The following is a 24051-nucleotide window of genomic DNA, read 5'->3' as shown; positions in this document are numbered from 1 at the left end:
GATTATTTTTTTAACAAGTTAAGGACGCTCCGGCCTAAATTATCTAAACAAATCAGATAATAATAATTTAATTATAAAAAAAGTATTTGTATTCCTCAAAAATAAAAAATTGTATTTTGGTTTCCGCTTGAGTACCCCAAACCCAGTAATACTTTAGAAGGAAACAAAAATGCCAGAAACGTATAGATTTCCCGGTTACATATGTCCAATCCAAGCTCCACAAAAGAAACGCACAGCAAGTACGAGCGCGATCTCAATCCCAGCTCTTGGTTTCACCGAAAACAACAAGTTTTTCAGTTTTAGCAGCTATTATCCATGTCTATTTCCCACTATTGCCCTCTCTCCTGTGAAATAATAAACTTATAATTAATAGTGTCTTTAATTTGGTTCACTGAATGATCCAATAGTCATTTCTGTATCTGTGTCTGTATCTGTATTTATAGAGAGTTAATGTGGTTTACTAAGAGTCATGTTTGTAATCTATAAATAAAATAGTAAGGTAAGAGAATTAGAAGATAATTTCTTCCATCAATTATACTCTTCCTCTGTACCTCTGAAAGTTTATTTATTTGATCCAACATCTCCTACCACCTTTACTTTAGTCTATTCATCTTCGTAATTGTGAATAGAACTACTTATTTTGTTTGAATTAAATCAAAAATTGCTTTGGGGTTTTATGGCTCATAATTTTAGGGTTTGTGGTTTGATGGCCTTTTTCATGACCAAGGTGTTTGTCAAAATACCTGACTGAATTGTTTGGAGCCTACTTGTAGCAGCAGTGGACATCTTCACTCAATTTAACAAATTAAGGTAATTTTTGCTCTCTTTTATTAATATTCTCTGAGATTGGTAAGGTATTTTTTAGATGGTCTCTAGCAATTAAAATCTTTTGCCTATACTAATACTTGAACTTGAAATTTTTAACTTGAACAAACTGAGGCCCTTAGCACTCAAATCAAACTTAATTGGCATAAATATAATAAATAGTTAAATGCTAATTGTGATATATATATATATATATAGGAATTCAGATGTCTCAGTGCAATGGCTGGCCAGGCATCAAATTATTAATGTAAGTTACTTATTGTAGTAGCTTTCTTCTGGAAATACACAAACAAACAATCGAATATATACAATAAAGTGAGGCAGAAGCAGCAGGCTGATACTTAGATGCTTGTCAATTTTGATAATACTTACAACAAATTAAAGAACATGATGACAAGAACATTAATTAATTGTTTCACCAATCATAAATTGAAGCAGAATACTTTACATACATATATATAAGAATGCACATCTTGCATCAACTCAACTAAGAAAACCACCCTTTAATTAGTTCACTTTAATGGCTAGAAAACCACATCTTATACTTATACCATTGGCAGCACAAGGCCATGTTGCTCCTATGATGAAGTTGGCTTATAATTTAGTGCATCATGGTATCAAGGTTACATTTGTTAACACTCTCTCCATGCATGAGAAAATCATGTCTGCACTTCCTCAGAAATTGGAGGAAGTACACAGTCTGCTAAGCCTTGTTTCTATTCCTGAATTATTGAAGTCTGATACTCCTGGAAAAGATAGAATGGATGAAGTAGCTGAGAATGCATCACGTTTCTTGCAAACGCAACTGCAAAATTTGATTCAAAACATTAACGAGGACGGGCATGAAGTAACTCATGTTATTGGAGATGTAACAATTAGTTGGGCTTTAAAAGTAGCTAATCAAATGGGTATCAAGGCTGTTGGATTTGTGCCTTATGGACTAGCAAACTTTTCTCTTGTACTGCATATTCATAAGCTTATCGAGAATGGAATCATAGATGTTAATGGTAAGGATAAGAATTAAAAAGCATCTCCCTTTCTTACTTAAACTAACATTTCATTTTATACAGGAATGCTTAAAGAAGGAAGCATCTGCCTATCAAAGGAAATTCCAGCCTGGGACACTCAAAACTTGTTATGGAGATACCCATATGATGGAGAATTACAGAAATTCCTATTCAGGCATTTTTTTTATAATGCTCCCGAAGATGTCAAATGTTGCAATACAATTCTTGCCAATTCATTTTACGAACTCGAAACAGCAGCCTGTAACTTGATTCCAAACATCTTACCTATTGGTCCATTGTTTTCAAGGTATTTTTTGGGGGCTTTTGCTGGAAACATGTGGGCTGAAGATTCATCTTGCTTAAGCTGGTTGGATCAACAATCTAGTGGTTCAGTCATCTATGCTGCATTTGGAAGCTCTGTGTTCTGCAGTCAGGAACAATTTAATGAATTGGCAATAGCTTTTGAAATGACAGGGCGGCCATTTTTGTGGGTTGTAAGATCAGATTTCAGTGAAGGAATAGCTGCCAAATTCCCTCAAGGATTCAACAGTGGGAACCATGGAAAGATAGTAGAATGGGCTCCTCAGGAGAAAGTGCTGGCTCATCCTTCTATTGGTTGTTTTTTCTCTCACAGTGGATGGAATTCAACAATGGAGGGTGTGAGCAAGGGAGTGCCTTTTCTATGCTGGCCTTATTTAGCTGATCAATTTCGTAACCAGGATGACATCTGCAACACTTGGAGAATTGGTTTGAAAGTAATCCCAGATGAGAATGGGATAGTAACAAGACATGAAATAAAATCTAAGATAGAGAAATTGCTTGGTGATGAGAACATAAAGGCCAATTCACTCAAATTGAAGGAGCTTGCTGTGGAGAACATGAGAGAAGAAGGATCTTCTTTCATGAATTTCAAAAGTTTTATTGATCAGATACAGATACAGCAGTAGGAATAGGATTATAGTAATACGCACATGGAAATTTCCATTTGGACTCTTTAAGCGCTCGATGAAGATGTTTTTGTATTGTGTAAATGTCATAAGATATATAGCCGGAAAAATACAAAATTTTATGCTTTCAATTTGGTCATAATTAGTTGAATTTTGGGGGCAGTTCCTATTTTCTATCATTTTTATGAAACTAATTGAGAATGATGTATTATCACACTAAGTTTATGTTTACAGATACTTGCTTGTACACAAGAAAATAGAGGCGAGTATGAAATAGCTATAGCTAGAGAGTACAAGTACCAGCCAATAGAGAGTAGAGAGTAGAGTGGTTAAGGGTGCAAAAGCGGGAAAAAAAAAATGAAAATGGAAAAAAGCTGAATAGGTGATGATAAATTGGAAAAAACATGAAAATTTAAGATAACATGAAAAAAGAAAAAATGGAAATCGAAAATAAAAACCTAAAAAAAAGCTGTAAAAACACGAAAACCGCAAAAAAAATACATACAAAATGGAAAAAGTCAATGCACGAAAAACGTGAAAACAGTAAAAACATAAAGACGTGAAAAATGAAAGCTTCAAAAATGGTAAAAATAGTATGGACATGAAAAGCGTGAAAACAGAAAAAACGAAAAAACATGAAAATGGAAAACGTGAAAAACAAAAAGAAAACGTGAAAATAGTATTCCCCACTTTGCCTTCCTATGTAGGATCTGCATTTCTTTCTCAACTTATTGACTCAGCTTCCTGGATAGGAAAAAACTGAAAACGTAACAAAAACATGAAAAGCAAGAAAATGCGAAAAAGCAGGAATGAAACATGAAAAGGGGGAAAAACACAAACGAAAAAATGGAAATCGAAAAAAAAAATGCCAAAAATGTTTTATTTTTTGTTGTTCATGTTTTTTTGTTTATCACTTATTCTGTTTGTACCGTTTTCACGTTATTTTTTTCGTTGTTCTCATATTTTTCCCCTTTTTATTGTTTTTTTTATATTTTTTCCATTTTTACTGTTTTTCACATTTTCTTTGTTTCCACGGTTTTTTTATTTTTTTGTATTTCACTTTTTTATCGCTTTTTTGGTTTTTTTTCATTTTCATGTTTTTTCCATTTCCACATTTGTTTTTTTTTTTGTTTTTCACATTTTAAACATTTTCTCAGTTTTCATGTTTTTTTCTATTTTTCATATTTCACTTTTTTTTGTTTTTCACATTTTTCGTGTTTTTTTGTTTTTTGTTTTTCCACTTTCACGTTTTTTTTATTTTTTTTCACATTTTTTCGTTGTTACTTTTCGTGTTCACGTTTTTTTGCTTTTCACATTTTCCTCCTTTTTTCATTTATTATAATTATAAATTTTGGTTGAAAAAAATTATAAATAAATATAACATTATATGGTTTAATAAGTGATAGAAAAATACTCTCGTATGGCATAAACAAACACCATAAAATATTTTTCGGTGTTTACCGAAAAATCTTTTATTTTCCAACGAAAAATATATCTAGCCTAATATTTTTCCAAACAGAATATTTTCATGAAAACAAATGAGGCTTATTTACCTTAAATAATATATATTAAATAATTGATGATAATAAATAAAAAATTACACTTGATGATAAGGTTGTCTTTTAATTAAAAAAACTAATTCATCTATTTTATCTTCTTCCATCAATAAAATATATTATATTATTAAGAAAATTAGTTCCACCTTGAAGGAGGAGAGCTGTATGCTGTGGACACAGTCCACAGACACCTTGAAGGAGGCTTGCAGCTAGGGGTGAGTATAGTCTAAAAATCGAACCCAAATGAACCAAAACAAACTAGGCTTGTTTTTTTCAAACCGAACCAAACTGAATTAAATATCGGTTCGGTTTTGACCAAACCAAATAAATTCAGTTTGGTCCGGTTTGGTTTAGATAAAGAACCGAATATAAAAAGTGTCTCCAATTCAATCTATTTTTCTTGATTTTTTTCCTATGAACCACTTGCCCAACTAATTAACAAGAATGGGAAGAATAATAGTCTATGGGTTGCGTCCTGGATTTAACGCGCTTGTTACGGCAACCCGTGGATGGGCTAAAGAGCCAAGTTTAAATGAATTAGAAAATAACTTGGCTAATCATGAGGTTCTAGACAAGCAAATGTCTAAAGTCTCGGTATAAGTACCAACAAGTAAAGAGTAGAGTTGGTTAAGGGTTCAAAAGCGGAAAAAAAAAATGGAAATGGAAAAAAGCTGAATAGGTGATAAATTGGAAAAAAATGAAAATTTAAGATAACATGAAAAAAAAAGTGGAAATCGAAAATAAAAACCTAAAAAAACTATAAAAACATGAAAATGATAAAAAATACATACAAAAAATGTGTAAAATGGAAAAAGTCGATGCACGAAAAACGTGAAAAATAGCAAAAACAGTAAAAACGAAAAGACGTGAAAAATGAAATCTTCAAAAATGGTAAAAATAGTATGGACATGAAAAGCGTGAAAACAGAAAAAACGAAAAAACATGAAAATGGAAAACGTGAAGAAAAAATAGTATTCCTCACTTTGCCTTGCTATCTAGGATGTGCATTTCTTTCTGAACTCATTGACTCCGCTTCCTAAATAGGAAAAAACTGAAAACGTAACAAAAACATGAAAAGCAAGAAAATGCGAGAAAACAGGAAAGAAACATGAAAAGGGGGAAAACACAAACGAAAAAATGGAAATCGAAAAAAAATGCCAAAAATGTTTTATTTTTTGTTGTTCATGCTTTTTGTTTATCACGTATTCTATTTGTACCGTTTTCAGTTATTTTTTTTGTTGTTCGCATTTTTTGTTGGTTTTTTGTATTTTTTTTTATTTCTCATATTTTTTCCCTTTTTTAGTTTTTTTATATTTGTTCTATTTTTTCCATTTTTACTGTCTTTTACATTTTCTTTGTTTTCACAGTTTTTTTTTATTTTTCCGTATTTCACTTTTTTTTATCGTTTTTTCTATTTTTTTTTTCATTTTTCATGTTTTTTCCATTTCCACATTTGTTTTTTTTTTGTTTTTCACGTTTTAAACATTTTCTCAGTTTTCATGTTTTTTCCATTTTTCATATTTCACTTTTTTTTTGTTTTTCAAATTTTTCGTGTTTTTTTTTTGTTTTTCCACTTTCACGTTTTTTTTTGTTTTTTTTACATTTTTTCGTTGTTACTTTCCATGTTTATGTTTTTTTGCTTTTCACGTTTTCCTCCTTTTTTTCATTTATTATAATTTATAAATTTTGGTTGAAAAAAATTATAAATAAATATAACATTATATGGTTTAAGAAGTGATAGAAAAATATTCTCGTAAGGCATAAACAAACACCATAAAATATTTTTCGGTGTTTACCGAAAAATCTTTTATTTTCCAACGAAAAATATATCTAGCCTAATATTTTTCCAAACAGAATATTTTCATGAAAACAAATGAGGCTTATTTACCTTAAATAATATATATTAAATAATTGATGATAATAAATAAAATTTTCAAATAAATAAAAAATTACACTTGATGATAAGGTTGTCTTTTGAATTAAAAAACTAATCCATTTATTTTATCTTCTCCCATCAATCAAATATATAAATAGTTATTCTTATATTTCTTGATATATATTATATTTCATTCTATTCTATTATATTAACCAAACATAACCTAAATGTTTGTTTATTAAGAAAATTAGTTCCACCATGAAGGAGGAGAGTTGTATGTTGTGGACACAGTCTACAGACACCATGAAGGAGGCTTGCAGCTAGGGGTGAGCATGGTCCAATTCGGTCAAAAAACCGAACAGAAAAGAACCAAACCAAACTAGGTTTGTTTTTCAAACCGAACCAAACCGAATTAAATTTCGGTTCGCTTTTGACCGAACCAAATAAATTCGGTTTGGTCCGGTTTGGTTTAGATAAAGAACCGAATATAAAAAGTATCTTCAATTCAATCTATTTTTCTTGAGTTTTTTTTTTCTATGAACCACCTGCCTAACTAATTAACAAGAATGGGAAGAATAATAGTCTATGGGTTGCATCCTAGAAACATTAGGGGAGTTTACTTTGTTCATTTGAAGGGGATGAAGGTCACAAGGTGGGCCGCTAGCTAGCTTCCTCAAAAGAAGCACGAATAGCAATTGACCACGTGAAGAATGAAGGTTGGGTTACAAATGAAATTCTAGTTCTATAGTAATAACTTCTATTTTGTTATAAAAAAAACTCGGTCCCAACTTGGTAATAACCTCTACCAAACTCTATTTAGTAATAATCTCTCAATTGTTATATAAATAGCTCGGTCCCAAGTGTGTTCCTATATAGAGGTTTTACTATACTTGAATTAATTGGAAAGGCACGGATTTGGGTTATACTTTCGCTAGTCTTGGACAAAAAGTCACAGACCAATCATGGTTTTGATTAAGTAAGCCTCGAATGTTGTCAATTACCCCACCGAACTCCGTCCGGTCTTGTCTATCTGAATTAACCGCGTCAACAACATTCTTCGCGTCACCTTTCTGATAAAGTGTTAGTCATTATTTTTTGAAAATTGTATTTGTTAGGGTGGTCACAGTGTACAGGTTTTTAGTTTTCAATATTTTATCTTTTACAATTTATATACGAGTTTACATCATTATATTTATAAAAACATTTATTATTATATTCGGTTCGGTTTTGTTCGGTTTTAAACCGAACAAAACCGAAAACTGAATTTCTTATTTAATTATAACCGAACCGAACCAAACTATAAAATGATTAGGTTCGGTTTGGTTTTTATTTATTTTTGGTTTGGTTTTGCTCACCCCTACTTGCAGCACTAGGTAGTCGAAAGCAGCAAGCAGGCAAAAAACTCGGGATAGCGGCGAGGAAATGGGTGGATACGCCTGGGAAGAGGATGGATGAAATGCAACGTTAACATTGCAATCTTTCAATTAGAAAATTGCAGTGGATAGGGAGCTGTGGTGAGGAATGAAAACAGAGAGTTCATATCTAGAGTAATGAGAGTGATCGAAGGGGTCCACAACGCAAGAATGGTTGAGGCCTATGCATTGAGAGGTAGCGTATTGTAACATGAGTTGGAGATGGTGGTGTTTGAGACAGACGCGAATGTGATAGCTGATTGTGTAAATTCTCAAGTGATACATATTTCATTATTTGGAGATTTGGTGGAAGATTGTAAGGTGATAATACAAAGTAAACATTTAAGGTGATTTATGTCCCGAGAGTAGCAAATAGAGAGTCCATATCTCTATCTCATAGCTAGGCATGCTCTTTCCTATGCTAATAGTTATACATTTTTTAACTTATCAGATTGGCTTATGTTTGTAATTCACGAGGATATTATTGTCTCCTTAATATAAGTTTCTTAATTTGTTGAAAAAAAAAGTTTCACAACATAAAATTTGATTAGCATGTTCATTCAATCTTAATGTGAAATTTACATTTTGTTTAATTGAATTTGATTTTACAGTTAATTTTATGGCAATCGGTGACTTAATAAGTACAATTATTTCAAAAGAATATAACTCACATCAGATCTGTTTGTGGGTTCAAACTCATCATCTCTAAAAAAAAATATTAAAATAATAATAATATACTTAATAAATCATGAGTGTTGTTATACTTAGCCTAGAGAAATGACAAAACTGCCCTTTCTTGCTTTGAGGAACCAAAATTCTATTTTTTTCTCTCTACTAAATGCGGCCGTATAAACATCACGCCTCACCACTTGGTGAGACGTGTTTCTTATATGCCTCACCACGTGATGAGGCGTATAGCTGATACGCCTCACCATATGGTGAGGCATATAAGCAACACGCCTCACCACGTGGTGAGGCATATTAGCCTCCACCACAAGTGTGGCGTATGAACATCACGCCTCACCACAGGTGGAGGCATATTGCTCATCCAGTTGCGTTCACATGGACCCTGATGACCACGTAAATTTGGTCATTCACCGTTAGATCTAGGCGGATTAAATATAAGCTTTAGGATGTTTTGAATTCTCACCTTAGGATTAAAATAAGCCTAGATCTAACAGTGAATGACCAGAATTCATTTGGTCATTAGGGTCCATGTGAACACTACTAATTGTTCATATGCCTCGACACCGAAAAAGTGATTTTTTAAAAATCATTCGATTTTATTATAACCAACCTAAATAAAACATATTTTCAAACGAAATTACGTATCATTAATCCTTTCCTATGTTTTTCTTCACCAAATTATTCCGGATTAGATTTTAGCGGGCCCCCGGCGGGAGGCCCGCACAACGGGCTATCGAATTGGAAAATGGAAAGATTTATACAAGAGAGTTTTGGGTTTTTGAGAGGATTTGAGAATTTGAGAGGATTAGTGAATTTGTTGAAAGGGAAGTTTCGTCTTTTCACGAGGCTAAGTGTAGGAATTTGTGGCTAAGTTTAGTAATCCACTAAATCATTCATCCCTTGAATTTGTCCAAAAATTTTGATTGGCCCCTTGAACTTCGAAAGTGTATCGATAACTCCCTCAACTTGCCTAAAATGTGTCGACTCAACTTGCTTAAAATGTAATTGATTAATCAATTGGTTGAAAAAAGTAAGCTGCATATGAAAGAAGTGTTGCACACACCTTAAAATGTTATTACATAATTCACATAATAGATCAAAACATATTAAAAATGGAAGTTTTTACTTGTTCAATCGTGAAACTTGTCATTTCCAATATTAGAACATCATACATCGATCTTGATAGTTTTACTTAGGCGCGTGCAACACATCTTCTACGTGTAACTTGCTTTTTGGCAATAGAGTGATTAATTGATTGTTTTTTACGCAAGTTGATGAGGCTATCGGGACATTTTAAGTAAGTTGAGGGGTTATCATGATATTTTGAAAGTTCGGGGACAATCAAGTTTTTTAGACAAGTTCAAAAAGGAAATGATGTATCATATGGTTATTGATTTTTTTTAATTAACTTGTATTTCAGTACATACCTCATTACATGGTATTAATTAGTGATAAGAGCCAAATTTAATCCTAACGTTTTTAAAGGAATGTAGATTTAATCCCAACATATGAAATGATGGAGATTTAACTTTGAAGTTTCCTAAAAAGATCAATTTTAGCATTGTGTTACCGAAAGTTTGAAAACAATGGTCTGAATGTTAATTAACTGTCAAATGGGAAGATATAGAGTCATAGTTAAATAATAGTCAACCCATTATTTTTTAATTTTCGATAACGTATGATTAAAATTGTTATTCTTACCAATGTTAAGATTAAATTTGCAAATTTATTTTATCTGTATTAATCAAACAAGTGCGTAACTTTTGGCCAAAAACCTAATTCACCAGCGATCACCGTAAGTCTATCAAACAATATTCCCTCACTTCCTTGTTTCCTGTATGTATGAGTACTCAAGTAACTGAAAGATTTTGTGTTTCATTTAGTAATTCCCATCATCTGTTTGGTTTAAAGAAGAAAGGTACTTATTTTATTACTCTTGAGGTTTTGGTTTTGGTTTGGTGCCATTTTTCTCCACCAAGGTGTTTGACAAAATGACTGACTGAGTTTATAACAAACAGTTGTCATGGCAGCTCTCCCCTCTTCTTTTTAATTACCCCTTCAAAACAGACAGAATTTTACTCTCATATTATTTGCTAATCCAAAAAGAAAAAATTAGATTCCAAGTATCTAATCTTAAGTCTTGATGGAGATGTTTAACAACTTGCTTTTTGTTTGATTTCATTTGTGACTATTTTAAATGCAGTGGAGCCAGCATGTAGCAGCAGTAGATATACTAGCATCTTCACCAATTTAGAAATTAAGGTGATTTTTGCTTTCAGTAAGGTCAGTGGCGAATATAGGATTGGTCGGTTGGAGGCTGATTTTACATTTGTTTATGTAAAAGAATTTGGTAGATCGAACTTTTTCAAATTTTTGTTAAGTAACAATATAAAACTTCTCAAAATTAAGTTACATTATGTTTAAGATTCTTAACATATAAAAAAAATTGTGTTTAGTATAAAAATTGGATTTAGGAAATGCCTAATAGGCCAAAAAAATTTAGAAATTTAAATTTAGAAAAGAGTGTGACTGGTAAAAAAAATTAGAATTTTATATTTAGATATGGCCTAATATGCCAAAAAAGTTACAATTTTGGATCTAGAAAGGGTCTAACACGACCTGGACCAATTTTGGAGGTGTTAATTCAGCCCCATCAAAATTTCTTGGAGACATATGGGCCAAAACCATAATTTTGTGGAGATCAGGGACCAAAACTATCCCTGGTCATGGTGGTTCCGGCGGTCGGACCTGTATCCGCCCTGATTACTGTAAACGTTGTTGTCGTGTGACCTCACGGGTTCGAGTCTTAGGAGCAGCCTCTTGTCAAATATTTGCGGGGAAGGCTTGCCTCTAATATACCCTTGTGGTGAGACCTCTCTCCAGACCCTCACTTAGCAGGAACACGTAATGCACCGGGCCGCCCTTATACGGTGATTATAAGTGGTATTTAGATGTCTCAGTGGCCAGATATCAGATTATTAATATAAGTTATTGCTTTCCTCTGGAATTACAAAGGCAAACAAACAAAAGAATACAATTGAGAGATGCAGAGGGAGGCTGTTACTTAGATACCCCTCAATGTAGATAACTAAGTACAAAAACAAAACTTTATACACTAAAAATTGAAGAACATAATGACAAATCACGCTAGCCATTAATCATTGATTTCACCTATCATAAATGGAACCAGAATAAACTGACATATATGTGCTAATTAGCATGCAAATCTGGATCAAGTCAAGCAAGCCTCCCTTGATTAGTTCTTTATCATGGCTAGAAAACCACATCTTATGCTTATACCATTTGCAGCACAAGGCCATGTTGCTCCTATGATGAAGTTGGCTTATAATTTAGTGCATCACGGTATCAAGGTTACATTTGTTAACACTCTCTCCATGCATGAGAAAATCATGTCTGCACTTCCTCAGAAATTGGAGGAAGTACAGAGTCTGCTAAGCCTCGTTTCTATTCCTGAATTGTTGGAGTCTGACACTCCTGGAAAAGATATGGATGAAGCAGCTGAGAATGCATCACGTTTCTTGCAAACTCAACTGCAAAATTTGATCCAAAACATTGACGATGATGGACGTGAAGTAACTCATGTTATTGCTGATGTATCAATTGGTTGGGCCTTAAAAGTAGCTAATCAAATGGGTATCAAGGCTGTTGGATTTATACCTTATGGACTAGGAAACTTCGTTTTCATACTGCATGTTTCTAAGCTTATGGAGACTGGAATAATTGATGCTAATGGTAAAACATGAAGCATCTTCCTTTTTTACTCATCATGTTAGTTAAACTGTTTCAAAAAATTTTGCTTGAGTTTTTCTAGAATTTTATTATGCTTGATTTTCCTAAATTGGATAAGTAAGTTTATACTTTAGGGAATCCTACACCGGAAATGTTTATACCTTATGTTGATATAAGCAAATATTATTTCTGCTATGAGTTTTGGGACTTATTGCTTTGAGATATGCATCTTTATGGGTTTTGGCCTTGGATAACTTTGACAGTTGCGGATTTTGTTGAAGTATGTGATTTCCTTTGTGAGGGCGAGCCTTGGAGCAACGGTAAACGTTGTTGTCGTGTGACTGAAAGATCACGGGTTCGAGTCTTAGGAGCGGCCCCTTGCCAAAAAATTGGCAAGGGAAGGCCAGCTCCCAGTACACCCTTGTGGTGAGACCCCTCCCCGGGCCCTCGCTTAAGCAGGGACGCGTAGTGCGGGCCGCCTTTTATGTGATTTCCTTTGTGTAGTACCAACTTGTTGCAATTACTAGTGAATTACGTACCACTCCTCACCATGGACATAGGTCGAATTGGCCAAACCACATAAATCTTGTGTTTGTTTACTTTTCTTATTGGTTATTCCTTGTTTGCTGCTTAACAATTTTAAAGGTTTAATTTTTATGAATGTATACTGCAGGAGTAATTAAAGAAGACAGTATCTGTCTATCAAAGGACATCCCAGCCTGGGACACTCAAAACTTGTTATGGAGATACCCATTTGATGAAGAAGTACAGAAATTCTTATTCAGGCATTATTTTTCCAATATTCTCCAAGATGTGAAATGTTGCAATACAATTCTTGCCAATTCATTTTACCAACTGGAAACAGCAGCCTGTAACTTGATCCCAAACATCTTACCAATCGGTCCATTGTTATCAAGGGATGTTTCAGGAGCTTTCGCTGGAAATCTGTGGATGGAAGATTCATCTTGCTTAAGCTGGTTGGATCAACAATGTACTGACTCAGTCATCTATGCTGCATTTGGCAGCACCGTTTTCTGCAGCCAGGAACAACTTGATGAATTAGCAATCGGTTTTGAAATCACAGGGCGGCCATTTTTGTGGGTTGTGAGATCAGATTTCAGCAAAGAAACAGCTGCAAAACTTCCTGATGGATTCATAGAAAGAGTAGGTAATTATGGGAAGATAGTAGAATGGGCTCCTCAGGAGAAGGTGCTGGCTCATCCTTCAATTGCTTGTTTCTTTTCTCATTGTGGATGGAATTCAACAATGGAGGGTGTGAGTATGGGAGTGCCTTTTCTGTGCTGGCCTTATATTGTAGATCAATTTCATAACAGGGATAACATCTGCAAAACCTGGAAAGTTGGTGTTGAAGTAATAGCAAACGAGAATGGGATTGTAAAAAGGGATGAAATAAAAAATAAGGTAGAAAAATTGGTTAGTGATGAAGATATAAAAGCAAATTCCCTAAAACTAAAGGAAATTGCTGGAAAGAACATGAGAGAAAGTGGCTCTTCTTTTATGAATTTCAAAAGCTTTATTGATAAAATAGAGGAATAGGAATAGGATATTCAAAATGTGATTGTGTTATGCAGTTATGAAACAATTTCTTTGGCCACTTCCAACATTTGTAGTGTGAATATTAGAAGATAGTTGTAGTTAAGTATTGGAGTGTGTTATTGTAATGGGTGGTGAAGTTTGTTATAAGGGAAATAAATAGTGATAGCTAAGATAGTTTCGGGTAGAGTTGTCAAAATGGGTAAATAGGTTGACCCAACCTATTTAATAAATGGATCAATCAAATCCAATCCAATTCTAGTAGAATTTTAGAATTTTGGAATTCAAAAAATCCATAATTCTAGATTCTGAAATTTCAGAAATCTGAAATTCTAGATTCTACAAATCTAAAAAATACTAGAATTTCGGGATTTTGAAATTCCAGAAAATATTAGAATTTCATAAAATACTGGAATTCTAGAATTCCATAATTTCATAATTCTAAAATTTTAGAAAATAATTCTTGAATTTTGAACTTCCAAAATTCTAGATTTTCGAAAAATACTAGAACTCTAGATTATGGAATTTCAGAAAATACTGAAATTAATTTTAGTATTTTTTAGAATTCTAGAAAATTATAGAATTCCAGAAAATACTAAAATTCCTGAATTCTAAAGTTCTAAAAAATACTGAAATTCTAGATTTTGGAATTTCAGAATTCTGGATTTTTAGATTCGGGAATTCAAGAATTCTGGAATTCTAGAATTACGAAATTCTATAATTTTGAAATTTTGAAATTCTAGATTCTAGAATTCTAAAATTCTGGATTTCTAGATTCTGGAATTCTAAAATTTTGAAATTCTAGAATTCTGAAATTCTAGATTCTGAAATTTAAGAATTTTGGAATTTTGGAATTTTAGATTTCTAGATTCTGAAATTCCGTAATTCTGAAATTCAAGCTTCCGGTGTTCCAGAATTCTAGAATTCAATTGGATGTCTAGATTCTGGAATTCTGGATTCTATAATTCCAGAATTTTGAAATTCTAAATTCCGGAATTTTAGAATTTTGGAATTCTAGATTCTGAAATTCCAGAATTCTTTAATTTTAAAAATGAAAAAAAAAGCAAGAGGAAAATACACCTGCATTGTAACGGTGTTAAGAGATTTGTCGTGAATTTGCTAACAATAGAAACTGTAATGTTATTTTTGGAACAAAAAAACGACAGATACGATATACGAAAACGTGAAACCATAGAGTTTTTTTAAATTATTCCTTGATTTTATCAGCTTAAAATTTATATAAATTCATGTTTCTATTTTTCATGTTTTCTATTTTTTCACGTTTTTCAGTTGTCATTTTTCATGTTTATTTTTTATTTTTTTGTTCTAGTTTCACAAATTATTAAATGGGTTAATGGGTCAATCCAACTAACTCACAACCCAATCCATTTATTACATGGGTTAGATGGGTTGATCCATTCATGGCCCAACTTATAAATGGATCAACCCAACCCATTTATTCTATGGGTTAAGTTGGTTATTAAATGAGTTAAGACCCATTTTGACTCCTCTAATTTTTATGTGAAAGGAGCATGCATGATTTTGGTTTCTGTTTCCTATAAAATGAGCCATCGCCTTCTAAATTAGGGGCTTCATGTACAAAATTAATTAGAGATGCTTTAATACATGTGTTAGTTGCATTTACATAATAATTTGTTTATTAACGAATAAAAATATACAAAAAATACAAACTTGATTATCTCCGACTAATTTCTGAGGTCATATCCATCCGACTAACGCCTAGTGTTTTTACAATTTTGTATGTATCCTTTTGGAATATCGCTCCAATGTGCCCGGGCACGAGATCAATGACTGTAGAGTCTCACACAGCTGCGACTCCAACATTTTAGAGGCCCTAGACCCTTCGTTATATACTCTAGTTTTTATAGACTAAAACTTAATTAATTTTTGATAGAACTAAAAAAAATCAAACTTTTGAAACAAATTTGCAGAGAACAGATTACTTAGTAATTGTATCATTGTTAGGTAAAGTACAATAGTAAAAAAAAAACATAATGTCGTTTGACCTTTTTGCAAATGTAGTTTTGTTGTTTGAAAACTTGCAAATAGATGTTTATGATTTGTGCAGTTTGTAAATTCAGATATTCTGTAAAAAATTGTTATCGTAGCTATTTATCCAACAAGAGCAATTTCGAAAAATTAAAAAAACCGATTTTACAAATTACTTCATATATAAGGCTTTTTATAAAATAACTAAACCAAAAGTTTTTTTTGATAAAAAAAATTGACTCACAAATCCTTTAATTGTAAACTGCAAACCCCAGATTCATATTTTCAAGTTTCTAATCGATGAACTGTGATTGTAAATCGGACAAACTACAAGTTTTTTTTTAATATTTTACCCTAAGTGTTAAGAGAAAAATTGTGAAATAAATTTTAGATGGCTCTAATTGTACTATTCTTGTTGAGAGACAGTGATTGGAAAAAAGACAATGTGTGTTATTGTTGTCGATTTTCAATTTCATTTTAGTTGATTACATTCTTATTTTCTAAATAAGATTATTACTAAATTCAGATAGGGGTAATAATTATTTATATACGTAATTTTTAACAATTGAGATCTAAATAAATATTATAATTGAAATATATTTATGATTGAAGATCTCCTTAAATTAGAGATTCTAATTGAAATAATTTAGGACTGGCCCCCCTCTTAAATTCGAGGTTGTCAACAGACGCTTAGGCCGGCTCTCCCTGCAGTCAGCCCTAGTCCCACAAGTCTAACAATGTATAGGATATCCTGAATCGGTCACAAATCCCGCTTACGACATCTGTGATTAAAAAAAAAAAAGACTCCGGCCAAAGTCGTATGTACACCTTGGAAATCGATAAAATCGGCCCGAGGATGGGACTCTCCATGAATAATACCATGGGTCTATGAGGTACATGGATATATATCATGTGCTTAGTCCTTGACCCCGCCTAGGCCATCTAGAAAAAAAAATCTGATGTGTCTCGCCACTGTCACATAGACTCATACGGAGCCGTGGAGAAATTCTTTGCCAATTCTCGTTGCTCGTAGAAAAATTTCCGCACTTTCCAAAGTTCCTAAACTTACTTTCAAAATAAAATTTTGGATTTAACGCTACAATTCCAAAAATTCTAAGATACTCTCGAAGATATGTTAGCTGGCTTATTTTAAATCTCCTACAACGATAACTTGAGCTTTGATCGAAGTAACATATTTGATCAATTAATTGATATTATTTATGTATATTTATTTATTAACATCAATCATGAACTGATCTATTAGGACGCTAAAATTTAAGGTTTAACAACGCTTTTCGGCGTCCCTAAACACTTACCCATACTTTCTAAAGCGTCGTCACATCCATCATTAAATCGCGGTGTCATTAATTGAACGACACATAAAACCTTGTGTGAGTAAACTCAATCTGATGACATATTGTATACAAGCGCCGTCATGCTCACTTACATTTTTAACATCATGATTTTTTTATATTATTTGTTTTCAATTTCTGAAATGTTCACTATGTTTTAATAAAGCATTGCAAAGTGTTATGTCGTTATTTCGCTTCTAAAAATATTGATAGCGTCTTAGATTCCGCGACATTTTAATTTAAAAGCGTCTTCAAATTAACGATATTTAATTTAAAAACGTCTATATTTGGCTACAAACAAATTTATTACGTCACAAATGCAACGACATTTTGCAACCAAAATATCTCTAAATTGTGACGCTTGCTTATTATTATGTCCTTAGTAACATTTTCATAAGTAAGCGTCTTGAAGCAATGCAAAATCTTGCATTGGACAAATATGAAAAGCGTCTTGAACCGACGCAAAAGCTTGCGTTGGACAAACACGATAAATTCGTACGGCAAGTAAGACACCTATAGTAGATGATCCTTTTCCTTTTTTCAACTATCTTCCTTAGTTGACAATCTGACCTAGCAGAAAAAAGGCTAGGTTTTGAATAGGTTTTGAATATAGAAAGTAGAGCTGGAACAAATAGCTGATTTGGAGCTCGCTCTAGGGAGACTTTCTTACTATTCGAAGGTCCTTAGAAGCATCTCGATTAGTTTTTAGCTTCTACGCTACGCACCTGAAACCTGAAAGCTTAGTAAGGCAAAACCCCTTGTCTTGAAAGAGTCAAGCTCATAAGCGGATACGATTCTCGGGCTAACTCCAAAAACCCGTCCTCAGTTCGGATTGCAGGCTGCAACTCGCCTGCATGAAGCCGGAATCGCTAGTAATCGCCGGTCAGCCATACGGCGGTGAATTCGTTCCCGGGCCTTGTACACACCGCCCGTCACACTATGGGAGCTGGCCATGCCCGAAGTCGTTACCTTAACCGCAAGGAGGGGGATGCCGAAGGCAGGGCTAGTGACTGGAGTGAAGTCGTAACAAGGTAGCATTTTATGTGGACCGTTTTTTCTGATGTGTATAATGTGTGCAGGATCGCTCTTATGACCCTAAAAAGGGTAGGAAGACAAACGACTGCTGAAGTAAACATTGTTAAATGAAATTTAACATCCATAATATATTAAACCTTTAAGTGTAACTAATGATAACAAATTAATTTAATTAGAACAAGAGTTATAGAGGAACTCTAGTATACCTTTCAAAGCAATCCTCAGTGGAGACTTCTGAACTCTGCCTGACACCCTCTCATCATCATCATGGGTTATGGCTGTGTTCCAGCATCTCTACACACCTCTTGGATTTGTCTGAAGGCTAACTATTGTTGCTTTATAACTCTGGATCTTTTTAAACTAATATGCTATACGGAAGTTAAACTTAAGTAGTTAACAACTATGGATGCTAAAAGGGGAAGTTTAGAAAGCCATGGATATAGAGAGAAAGAAAGCTTTTATTGCTCCAAGCAAGTTATATCTCATACATCATATGTCTTCTCCTTATATAGGTAGAAGATCAAAGGTGAAATTACCAAAAAGGAGATTACATCATCACAAAAGTTAAAAGTACAAACTTTTAGGTTACACGTGTCGAATGCTTCTTATTTTGCTCTTCCACCTCAAGCTTTACATCTTGCCACTAATCTCTAATGTTTCCACCTCATGCTTCTTCTTTGGACACATGTCTCTTCATATCTTCATGTCTTGCCACGTGTTGATCTTATTGCCACCTTTTCTTTAGGTATTGACACCTCGTTCTTATATTTCTTATATTTCTTATCCATTTTTATCTCATTTTCTAAATAAATGGATCCTCCTCTTTTCTTGGATGGGCTTCTTCTTTGGGCCTTATGGAGTCAATATTCATGGGCTCAGGTCTTATGGGCTCAATTCTAATTAAACATGATTTTCTTGGGCCATATATAGATTCATAATGGGCTAATGTATCTGAACTATGTTTATATTTCTTATCCATCAATTTCGTATGCATTTCTATCAAAATTTGTTGACTCGTTTCATCACCCATTTCCATTAAATAGTTGATAGTTATCATTTCTTCAACTTCTCCATGATTCGATCTGGCTATTATAGCCACCTTTTTATTTCTAATATAGTCTTCGAGTCTACATTTGATCGTATGGATTCCATGTGCTCGTTTTTCTCCTAACCAAGATTTAAAATTTTCTAATTTGCATGGAATGTCCCATTGATGGTCGGAATTATCTACATCAATCTTAGTGTTTCTACCAGTCTTAAAAATCTGAGCAATTATTATCGGTTTCCCTTCTAAGTCCATAGCAGCATCAAAAATTTGAACACAAAATATTCCTCTTCCAAATCTTAATCCAAGTTCGTCAATGGATCTGGGTATGATAGATGGGAGTTTTGAAACACTATTAAGGCTCTCATCAGTCATGACTTTGTCCAGAAATCCATATCGAAATAGTTTCTGAACAACATCTGGACTGCAGTCTTCTGAGCATATATACCTAGGGTATTTGGTCATCTTAATGGTTCTATATACGGTTTGACTCTTCTTATATGTAAAAAATTTCATGATATTCTTATATGCTTCTGTCATTTCTGGAGGGAATTGTATAACCTGGGAGGTTGTGATTTCTGATGAGTTCTGATTAATCAGCTTAGAATGGTTCAAGGTGGTGGCTCCTGAGAGTCCACTAGATGAAGTTGGCAGCTCAATTGGCTTCTTATGAAGATCTCCTAACAACTCATAAGATGATCTAGGAGTCATGGTTCGTATATTCTGATTGTTCTGAGACTGGAGTTTCTTGAGTTCTTCCTCAAGGTTGTCCAGAAAGTTCTCATGATTTCTGATCATTGCCAGCATCTGGCGGTTCTGATTTCTGATTTCTGATATTCGCTGGATCATTATCTCCATTCCTGCTCAAAAAATCAGCTAAGATATTTCGTTTTCCAGAGATAGGTTTAACAACAAAATTATAGCAATTGAAAAAACTTTGCCAATGCCTTCTTTTGTTCAATTCTGGTAGGGGATCTATTTTATTTCTGATAAATGCTCCTACTTGTGTATTATCTGTTCTTATGATAAATTCTATGGGTAACAAATGATACCTAAATCCTTTAATTCCATTTTTAACAGCTAGTAATTCTTTTTCATTGATATGATAATTTTTCTCTGAGGGTTTCCAAGTTCCTGATCTATAGCCACATATTAAAGGAGTTTCTTTGTCTATATCTTCTTTTCTATATGCGATGAGTACTGCTCCCCACCCGATATCACTAGCATCTGTATATAATTCTAATTGATCATTATCTTTAGGTAGTCTTAATTTTGGGAGAACTTTTACTGCTTCTTTTATTTTTCTTATAGTATCAGTGTGAGTTGTCGTCCATTCAAATACTTTATGTTTCTTAATTAGCTCTTGCAAGGGTTGTCGTAATTTTGGTAAGTCTTTTATATAATCTGATGCATAATTTATTATTCCTAGAAATTGTTGGACTTCTTTCTTAGTATCTAATTTTTCTTTAAAATTTTCGATTCTAGTTACGATATGATCTTGTAGTTGTAATCCTTCACTATCTATTATATATCCTAAATATTCTATTTTATTTTTAAAGATTTCTGATTTTTTTTCAGATAAAAGGATTCCATGTTGTCGTACTGTTTTTATAAATGCATCTAGGTGCTGTAAATGGTCTGCTATATTATTGCTATAGATTAATATATCATCGACATAAACTACACAGAAGTCATTTAATTTTCTAAATATTTAAAACAAAATGGTTTGAGAGAAATAAAAATATACGATATATTGTTCAGAAGCATGAGAATATTATAGATACAACTACTATAAATGGTAGAGCAAGGATAAATTTAATAACAAATGACGTAATAAAAAGAGAATTATCCAAATTATCACATAAAGAAGCAAAGAAATATAGGAATATTTACTTTGGAGGAATAGAATTCACTATAAAAGCATATTTTCAGAAAAATATCGATACTCCTATTCAAATATATGTATTAGATGATAGAATATTAGATAATATCCAAGATGCCTTAATAGCAGTAGTAAGAGGAAACTTAATTTATCAGAAACTTAAATTCACAATTCAACCAGATTTTAGTATCTCATTAGAAGATAAACATAAAGATCTAGCTTTAACACTCTATTATAAATTAGAAGGAATAAGAATGCCCCCAGGAAGTAAAGTAATTAGTATAGAAACAAAAATGATATATGCCCTTACAGGTAATCATCATATCAGAAAACAAAATGATAGGGATATATTAGTACCAAAATTATATCAGGAAATATTAGAACCACTAGAACATAAGGAAAATTCCATCATAACAATACCAGATGAAATATGTATAGATTTTAATTCTAGAAAACTACAACCAATCCAGAAATTATTACCTAGGATAGAAGGAGGAAGGTTAAGTTTTAAGAAAGACATAATAAGACAACCGAGAACATTAGATTTATTACATACATATTATGAAGATAAGTTACGAATAAAAGTAATATTATTTAATGAGCTACGAGCAACTGACTGTATAGCTGAAATTAATACAGGAACCAAAAGTTTAGTACATATTAGCCAAATAAACGAGAATAAATGTGAACTAATCGAACCACAAACTTATAACTGTCCAAATAGTACAAGAGAAATAATCATAACTAAAAGCATAAGAATTAGATTTAAAATTCAAGATCTAGAATATGAGATAATTGTAGGAGTAACAGAATATGATAGTACATATGCACTATTATTAGGATACGACTTTTTAAATAAAATAAAATATAAGATAAATAATGAAGGAATTACGATAGAGGACCAAAACAAAATACGGTATATAAATAAAATATGAACATACGACAACAACTTGATAAAAAAGAGAAAAAATTACAAATAATAAAAACTATTATGGCAGAGACAATCATAGAATCTCAAATAAAATATTTAGAAATTGAATCTAAACAACAGAGACTAGAATGTGAAATCAAACAATTAAACTCTTTATTAGAACCACCTAAGAAAGAATGGATCAAACTTGAAGACGGATGGATAAAAAGAATCTACAAAGATGAGTGATCCTAACCAAAAATTGGACCAAATATGGATAGAGATTGTAGCAAAAGAACAATTAAAGAATACTCTTAGTTTAATACAAGAAAACCATATTCAAATCCAAGAAATGATAACACATGAATTAACAAAACTGTGGAATACATCGGAAATACCAACGTTTAAGATAATTTTGGAAAAATTAAACATGTTAGTAGCTAATATAGACAAAAGAAAAAGACCCATAGAAGAAAGCTGTAGCATTACCTCAGGAGAAAATCTAAACATTACTATAACACAAACTAAAACTCCAGAAATAGTACCCATAGATGCTTGGAGACGAAGCAAGGACCCAATAATGATGGATATAAGTGAAATAAAACCTAAAATCCCTACAACCGTAAATAAAACCTTAGATCTGTTAACCGATTTACACAAAAAAGGACAATTCTAATCTAATGGCCGAACAAGAACATAGTGTAATAACATTTCTTAAAAATCACGCCCAAGCAATTATTGAAAAGGAAAAATACAAATATGAACCGCTAAAAAACAGCAAACTCAAAGACAATGATGCTAAACCATCCAATGTAGACGTAAGCACCGAAGCCGAATACCTTCAACTAAAAATCGAAAAACAACATAAAGAAATCAAAGACCTACAAAAAGAAAACATAAAATTAGTCATCAATTCGAGTACAGAATGGGTCGAAAAATATAAAAAATATAAACACAAATTTAAAAATACTAAAAAAGAATTAAAAGAAACAAAGCTAGAATTAAAACAAACAAAAACAGAGCTAATCCACATTACAGATGAATTAAAAGAATTAAAAGAAGAAGTAAGAGTCTTAAGAACAATGGTTAAAGAAGTAAAAGGGAAAACTATTCACCTCAGTAACAGTAGTAGTGATAGTTCAGATAGTTCAGATATTCAAAGTGAAAATAAACTAAAAATCATTGGGTATATAGAAGAAGAAAATAAAGATGAAACAAAATTAATAGAAGAAAATCATCAAATAATGAAAGCATTAGAACAAATGAAGAACATTAATGCAATAATAGAAGAAGAACCAGAAAGTGATATAGAAAACGAATACAACAACAACTACACTAGGTATGAAGAATCAGATATAGGATCAGAAAATATAGTAAACGAAGATGCCGATAATTATCCAGAAGAAGAAATGATAGACCCCAATTTAGACGTAGTAACTAAAAGAGTACCTACGATTCCACAACATATACCTATAGGCCAACAAGGAGACTTTAAAGAATTTATAGGATCTATGTCTCAAGGATTAAATCCAAATGGATATTTTTTAGACTTAGATAATGTCTATGATGAACAAGAAATAAGTAGACGAATAAATGATTGGAATTTAGGAATGTACATAGCCTTAATGAATTCATCTCACACTGAAAATTTAGATTATATGTATGACCTAATCTCTAAAACAATGATAGGAAAAGTAGGATTTTGGATGGAATCTATAACTCATCAGTTAAGACCACAAATAGAAGCTTGTGCTCATGATTGGAAATCAATGTTATTATTATTCGATATGGTATTAAAAAGAGAATTTTTAGGAGAAAGATGGTTAGTGGCTAGAGAAACAGTATTTGCTGAAAGAAAAGCTGAAATAATAATGAATTTGAATAACATGAAATGTTGTAAAATTAGTAAATTACCAGAATATACTATCAGTTTTACTAAGTTCTTTTATGAAGCTAGGTTTTTACCACAAGAAGGATTGATATACCAACAACTATATTATGACCACTTACCAAACCCATACAACGTAGAAGTTTCAAAAGAATATACTCAATTAGAACCAAAAGAAAATACATTAGGAGAAAGAATTAGAGTACTACGAGCTTATCTTATGCGAAAATGTGAAGAATATAGAGTTCAACAAAAGGTTAAAAAGGATAAGAAACTCGGGTTACGAGAAATATGTGGATTCACGGAAAAACGGTT

General features: G+C 32.5%; 2 protein-coding genes across 2 annotated transcripts; both read left to right on the top strand.

The window, feature by feature from the left end:
• The first annotated feature begins 1336 nt into the window (after positions 1-1336).
• On the top strand, positions 1337-2879 carry LOC136202423 (UDP-glycosyltransferase 83A1-like). Its single transcript, XM_065993070.1, has 2 exons — positions 1337-1832; positions 1896-2879. The coding sequence occupies exons 1-2, from the start codon at positions 1346-1348 to the stop codon at positions 2777-2779; spliced, it is 1371 nt and encodes a 456-aa protein (XP_065849142.1). The 5' UTR covers positions 1337-1345; the 3' UTR covers positions 2780-2879.
• An 8577-nt stretch (positions 2880-11456) lies between these two features.
• On the top strand, positions 11457-13733 carry LOC136202350 (UDP-glycosyltransferase 83A1-like). The gene is made up of 2 exons (XM_065992949.1): positions 11457-12063; positions 12734-13733. Exons 1-2 carry the CDS (start codon positions 11580-11582, stop codon positions 13615-13617), a joined length of 1368 nt encoding a protein of 455 aa, XP_065849021.1. The 5' UTR covers positions 11457-11579; the 3' UTR covers positions 13618-13733.
• Positions 13734-24051: the final 10318 nt, after the last annotated feature.

This window comes from Euphorbia lathyris, chromosome 1 (genome assembly GCF_963576675.1).
Source record: "Euphorbia lathyris chromosome 1, ddEupLath1.1, whole genome shotgun sequence".
NCBI classification, from domain to species: domain Eukaryota; kingdom Viridiplantae; phylum Streptophyta; class Magnoliopsida; order Malpighiales; family Euphorbiaceae; genus Euphorbia; species Euphorbia lathyris.
The sequence above is the reverse complement of the archived record's forward strand: the minus strand, read 5'-3'. Positions and strand labels throughout refer to the sequence as shown.

What these genes read in the sequence shown, in the direction of transcription:
- LOC136202423 (XM_065993070.1), top strand. Translation starts at nt 1,346, where the DNA reads ATGGCTAGAAAACCACATCTTATACTTATACCATTGGCAGCACAAGGC. An exon ending in TGGAATCATAGATGTTAATG is followed by an intron (nt 1,833 to 1,895) that starts GTAAGGATAAGA and finishes CATTTTATACAG; the next exon opens with GAATGCTTAAAGAAGGAAGC.
- LOC136202350 (XM_065992949.1), top strand. Translation starts at nt 11,580, where the DNA reads ATGGCTAGAAAACCACATCTTATGCTTATACCATTTGCAGCACAAGGC. An exon ending in TGGAATAATTGATGCTAATG is followed by an intron (nt 12,064 to 12,733) that starts GTAAAACATGAA and finishes TGTATACTGCAG; the next exon opens with GAGTAATTAAAGAAGACAGT.